This window comes from Monopterus albus, unplaced genomic scaffold (assembly GCF_001952655.1).
Source record: "Monopterus albus unplaced genomic scaffold, M_albus_1.0 scaffold69.1, whole genome shotgun sequence".
NCBI lineage: Eukaryota > Metazoa > Chordata > Actinopteri > Synbranchiformes > Synbranchidae > Monopterus > Monopterus albus.
In genome coordinates this window covers 1,145,083-1,151,399 of record NW_018127949.1, presented here as the reverse complement: position 1 = coordinate 1,151,399, position 6,317 = coordinate 1,145,083, and the positions used below count along the sequence as shown (strand labels likewise).

Sequence of the window (6,317 nt, the reverse complement as noted above, 5' to 3'; positions counted from 1 at the left end):
GACCTTGGCATCCTGTGTGCATGTTTCATTGTGTTCCTGAAGCTTGTTGTCCTCATTGTCTGGCAGGCCGCTCTCTTCAGCATCCTGCATTTCATGTGAGTAGTTAGACAAATCAGGAGATGGAACATGGCCAGACTGTAAAAATGAAACTGGTTTGCAAAACAGCAGGTCAGAAAGGCAGCGACTGAACTGAATTTGACTGATTTGTCAGTTTGAAGTTTATGAGAATCTGAAATGAAAACTTGAACTCTCTGAGCTCATAGTTTGACATGACTTAAAATAATTCTGGAAAAATCAGTTGTAAACTGTTAATTTATGGAATTTTTTTGCTTGCATAAGCTAGTGGTAACAAAAACATTTTTTTATATTTACATATTATATAATGTTTATATATGTTTGATTATTTACTACTAAATTCATATTTTCCTTAATATAATGGATAGAATTCTTATGGTATGTTCCGTTAAATAACCTCAATAGAAGACAGTAAGCCACATCTCTCTCAGAATTATTCCTGAGATACTTAACAATGCTGTAAATGCAAATCTTTTCCAAACTTTCCAAGTCATTTTGGTTCTATAACTTGACAGCGCATTTTAATCCTGACCATACCTCTGCATCAGCTATAGATGCCACATCGTCATAAAGTTCATCAGAGTTGTGAGGTTTGGAGGGTGGGGTGTCTATGTAGGTGTTTGGCTCTGAGTACCTCCTCTGCATCAAGCTACAGACACGCACATAGAGAGAGGTTTGAGAGGTCATATTCATACAGAACAAACTGCCTTTAAGCAAAAAAGAGGTGACTCATACTATAAGGAAGTCTTGGCTGCATTAACAATGCAGGAGATCCTCTCAGTATTGACGTAGTCGTACGTCAGCTCCTCGGGATCGGTTTTGGTCCCTGTCTGTGACAGCAAGAGGCCCAGCCAGTGACCCATATCTGCTGATGTCTTAGCCTAGGGGGGGAAGGGAGAGGAGATGAAAGAATGGAAAACATGTGCAACATTGTGGATTTAAAACCTTATAGTTTGAGTTGCATGCTATCTCTATTTGCATTAATAAAATGACTGCGGCATAATTTCTCAGCTGTTTCTGTGTATAAGAACCATTTAAAGTAAACTGTCTAGTCCTCAGCTGAGCAGGAGACAGTGAGCATGCGTCAGTGGCTGCAAGTACATAAACCTATTTATAGGAATCTGCTGTTTAGGTAATTAACCATATGAGCTGCTGTGAATCAGCAGTGGCTCAACAGCTATTTCCAATCAACAGTCTAAATTACACCCATAACAAAACAGTTTCATGAAGATGGCGTGTTCACAGTCTATTATTATTATTTGGGGAGATTCAAACAGCTCATCTAATAGCAGATGTTGCACATGAGCTGTTTTACTAAATACTGGATCACAGAAGGTTAAATTTGTTAAAAAAATGTGCCAGAATATGAGCCCCCGAAATTCTCCTCCTTTGACCGCATATGCACAACAGCAGGGTGGTACTACAGGCTGAATGACAAAGAGCACAGCATTAGTCCCCAGTTGCATCCACACCCTTTTCACACACACATATCCACACCAACATACAGGCCAGTGCATTGGTGTTTAGGATTCTTAGTTGTTTTTTGTTTTGAGAAATGCCAGTACAGTGTGTTTTTCTCAGTTGTTTGAATAAAGTGATGACAGGGAACGTACAGTGCCTTGCGAAAGTATTCGGCCCCCTTGAACTTTGCGACCTTTTGCCACATTTCAGGCTTCAAACATAAAGATATAAAACTGTAATTTTTTGTGAAGAATCAACAACAAGTGGGACACAATCATGAAGTGGAATGAAATTTATTGGATATTTCAAACTTTTTTAACAAATAAAAAACTGAATAATTGGGCGTGCAAAATTATTCAGCCCCTTTACTTTCAGTGCAGCAAACTCTCTCCAGAAGTTCAGTGAGGATCTCTGAATGATCCAATGTTGACCTAAATGACTAATGATGATAAATAGAATCCACCTGTGTGTAATCAAGTCTCCGTATAAATGCACCTGCACTGTGATAGTCTCAGAGGTCTGTTTAAAGCGCAGAGAGCATCATGAAGAACAAGGAACACACCAGGCAGGTCCGAGATACTGTTGTGGAGAAGTTTAAAGCCGGATTTGGATACAAAAAGATTTCCCAAGCTTTAAACATCCCAAGGAGCACTGTGCAAGTGATAATATTGAAATGGAAGGAGTATCAGACCACTGCAAATCTACCAAGACCTGGCCGTCCCTCTAAACTTTCAGCTCATACAAGGAGAAGACTGATCAGAGATGCAGCCAAGAGGCCCATGATCACTCTGGATGAACTGCAGAGATCTACAGCTGAGGTGGGAGACTCTGTCCATAGGACAACAATCAGTCGTATACTGCACAAATCTGGCCTTTATGGAAGAGTGGCAAGAAGAAAGCCATTTCTTAAAGATATCCATAAAAAGTGTCGTTTAAAGTTTGCCACAAGCCACCTGGGAGACGCACCAAACATGTGGAAGAAGGTGCTCTGGTCAGATGAAACCAAAATCGAACTTTTTGGCAACAATGCAAAACGTTATGTTTGGCGTAAAAGCAACACAGCTCATCACCCTGAACACACCATCCCCACTGTCAAACATGGTGGTGGCAGCATCCTGGTTTGGGCCTGCTTTTCTTCAGCAGGGACCGGGAAGATGGTTAAAATTGATGGGAAGATGGATGGAGCCAAATACAGGACCATTCTGGAAGGAAACCTGATGGAGTCTGCAAAAGACCTGAGACTGGGACGGAGATTTGTCTTCCAACAAGACAATGATCCAAAACATAAAGCAAATTCTACAATGGAATGGTTCACAAATAAACATATCCAGGTGTTAGAATGGCCAAGTCAAAGTCCAGACCTGAATCCAATCGTGAATCTGTGGAAAGAACTGAAAACTGCTGTTCACAAATGCTCTCCATCCAACCTCACTGAGCTCGAGCTGTTTTGCAAGGAGGCATGGGCAAAAATTTCAGTCTCTCGATGTGCAAAACTGATAGAGACATACCCCAAGTGACTTACAGCTGTAATCGCAGCAAAAGGTGGCGCTACAAAGGATTAACTTAAGGGGGCTGAATAATTTTGCACGGCCAATTTTTCAGTTTTTTATTTGTTAAAAACGTTTGAAATATCCAATAAATTTCGTTCCACTTCATGATTGTGTCCCACTTGTTGTTGATTCTTCACAAAAAATTACAGTTTTATATCTTTATGTTTGAAGCCTGAAATGTGGCAAAAGGTCGCAAAGTTCAAGGGGGCCGAATACTTTCGCAAGGCACTGTATCTGCATGTGCAACAGATATCAGGGTCTATTTCTAGTCATCTTTGGTAAAAGGAGCCTGTATTCTTAGAAAACACTTTTACACCCATAACCACCTGACACTCAGTTTTTAGGCTCATTAGCATCATCTTTCTCTTTCATGAGGAGGGTCAAACCTAACCATGTAAAAACACAGTATTTCCATCTAGCAGTGATAAGCTGAGCAAAAAAAAAAAAGAAGATGTTCCATCCTAACCCCAAACATTTAGAGAAGTTGCAAATGCTGGTTACCCACCTCTAGGGTCGCCAATTGTGTGCCGTCCATGTCAATCCTGAAGGAGTACAGGTGCTCAGGGCTGGGGTCGGGCAAAATGCTGCAGCCCTCCAGAATCACAGCTGGCTGGCTCACTTTGTTTTTGCCTTTGTCTTGGTAAAACCACAGCTGACCATTCTTGATTCGACACCAGCATGTCCGCCACTGGCTGTTCACCAGCACATTGAGGTAGCCTGAGAAGGAAAGAGGTCACTTAAATGCTTCAGAAGACAGAGAAATCCAGGATGCTATGGTACATATGGAAAAATACTGACATATTTACTCTGGCATAAAATAGCATTAATGCACCTTTAGTGTAGCCCTTCAACAGAACAAATACAGAGGAACTGTGTCAAAGGACTGGGCCTGCACCCGAGTGCCATTCAGTTCATGCTTTAGAGGTGTACAGTTCACCCTGACCTTGTACTAGATTTCTGCTCACCTGAGGTGTCCACACTTTTTTCTGTGCCCTCTAATGAGAAAGGTTTTTTCTTGCCAATGTTCATAAGGTTACTGAACATCAACCCTGCACCATATTTTTTCTTCACTGTGGAGAAGAGAAGCAGCAGAACAAAACTTAATTATCAACATTTGTTCTTTCAAATATCAGTATCTAAACTAGAGTGTGGAGTTCGGGTCAGGTTCTGAGATAAATTTGGAGATTATGTTCAGGTCAGTGTTGGGTTTGGACTCGTAGGTCAAACCTTAGACTAGACGGCTGAAGCATTCAAAAGTCTGCTTCTTTTAATATAAGGGGGAAATCGTCATACAAATTCAACAGTGTCAGGCTCAGGTTGGGTTTGGACATAATGTAGTATACAGTAAGCTTGTTAGGTCCAGGTTGGGTTCGGACATAAAAATGCAGCTCGATCTATGCATAAAATGTAATGGAGTGACTCACCGTCTTTGCTTTCGGTAGTTTCAGCATGGCTATCAGTGCTGCTGCTGCTTTCTGAAGCCACCGAGTATCTTTCACTCAGCTCCCCCTGTAAGTTTTATATTCATTAATTTAGTACGCACATTCTTAATTTACATTGTATGACAACAGTTGGAAAAAAACTGATTATAATAGTTTTCAATTCAATGTACCTTAGTACAAATGAGCCTTGGGGAGTCAAACACAGAGTGTTGGGGGTCACAGTTTTCAGCTGGCTTGGGACTGATCTCCTGAATCACCTAATAAACAAGAAGAGGTTGTTTTTGGCAACATGTTCTAAATTAAACTGTCAAAACTGCAGTTAGCTTTACAAAATCAGTCAAATCATGTGGCTGTTCTTCAGCACAGTAACATAGCCACAGGTTGTGACAGTACTGCTCCACATTTTTTAACAGCTAATAAGAACAAGGCATTTTTGAAATGGCTCACCTTCAGCCACTGTTCCGTCTGCTCCTTGCTCTGTAGGCCCAGCACGATGGCCTCCCCTCCCACAGGAGTGATCTTCAGCTTGTGCTCTTTTCTCTTGGGCTGCTTTTCCTTGTAGACCACGCTGCAGCCCAGCAGACACACATCCAGCAGAGGCGTCTGCTCCTTGGAGCTTTTATAGCACTGAGAGGAGCAGACACATTGTTAGCTGTTCCCCCTTTTTAACCAGATAGTTACTAACTCTGTCTGGTGCAGGGTAGCTTGCATACATGGTTTTATCAGAAATGATGATAATGATTATTATTTGACTTTTTTAACAGCTGCTTGCTTTGTCAGGAACCGACTCATGAACCCGGTGAGACTGGACCACAGAAATACAGTTGCAGGCCATAAAGCGTTGCTGTAGAGCTGAGGGTCCTTTTGTTAGTCATTTGCTGTACTGCTAGTATAAAAATATTTATAAATGCTATGAGTTGCACTGACATTCAAAAGAAAATGAATAGCAAAATTTATTTCCCAAAGTGTTTTAATATTTATTTGATGTAGGTGCTCCATTTCCAGAGCCCTTTTCCAGAGTACATTGTTTCTCCTTGCATGTGACTGCTACACATTGAATTTCAACCTATTTTGAGATGTTACGTTAACGTGATCTTTTTCCACGAGTTGCAATGGAATGTAATTTCAAGAAGAAGATAATCAAACCTTGCCCTTAATAAAACCCTTTCTGCTCATGACCATAGTTATTGTACACAAGACCTCATCGGGGCTTTAGTTCAGATTTTCAGTCTTTTACCCACCAGCAGGCGATAGTCTTTGATGACACACAGCTGTTTGGCCCACTGGCCCAGCCACTTTTTCCTCCACAGGAAGGCAGCAATCCGAGCATCCTTCATCAGCTCGATGGACGCCTCAGCTGACGGCCACTGGTGCTGTGCTGACGGCGACTTTCCTCTGGTCACTTCCTCCTCATCGTAGGATTCATACGAACTGCTAACTGCCTCTCCATCATCTAAGAGAAATGCATCTAAGTGAAAATCAGAGACACCATTGCCACCGCTGCAGAAATTAAAGGATGATAGGCAGAGAAAAATAAAAAGGCATTAGAATCAAAAATTTGTAATGATAACACTGCACTGTGGGATGAAGGGGCAAATGATGTCAATGTCTGATTTCTTGACCTTGATGACTTTCTTCAGCAGGGGATGATTTGCTCACAACACTCAAATATATAAACATTTTTTTTTAACATTGACGGATAGTGGCAAGGTCTCCGGTGCCTGTCGTGGTGGCAATCCCCGAGCCCGGTGGTGGACACCGGAAGTAAGGGCTGCCGTCTAGCTGTAAC

General features: G+C 41.6%; 1 protein-coding gene across 1 annotated transcript in view; it reads right to left on the bottom strand.

The window, feature by feature from the left end:
* afap1l2 (actin filament associated protein 1-like 2) overlaps positions 1 to 6,317 on the bottom strand; it is a 35,326-nt gene that overhangs the window by 2,378 nt on the left and 26,631 nt on the right. The window contains 10 exon segments of the mRNA XM_020605287.1: positions 1 to 3; positions 5 to 84; positions 613 to 724; positions 811 to 956; positions 3,592 to 3,803; positions 4,052 to 4,156; positions 4,511 to 4,595; positions 4,699 to 4,785; positions 4,976 to 5,155; positions 5,770 to 5,981. The exon segment at positions 1 to 3 is cut by the window's left edge and continues 154 nt beyond it. Coding sequence (XP_020460943.1) covers positions 1 to 3; positions 5 to 84; positions 613 to 724; positions 811 to 956; positions 3,592 to 3,803; positions 4,052 to 4,156; positions 4,511 to 4,595; positions 4,699 to 4,785; positions 4,976 to 5,155; positions 5,770 to 5,981 — 1,222 coding nt within the window.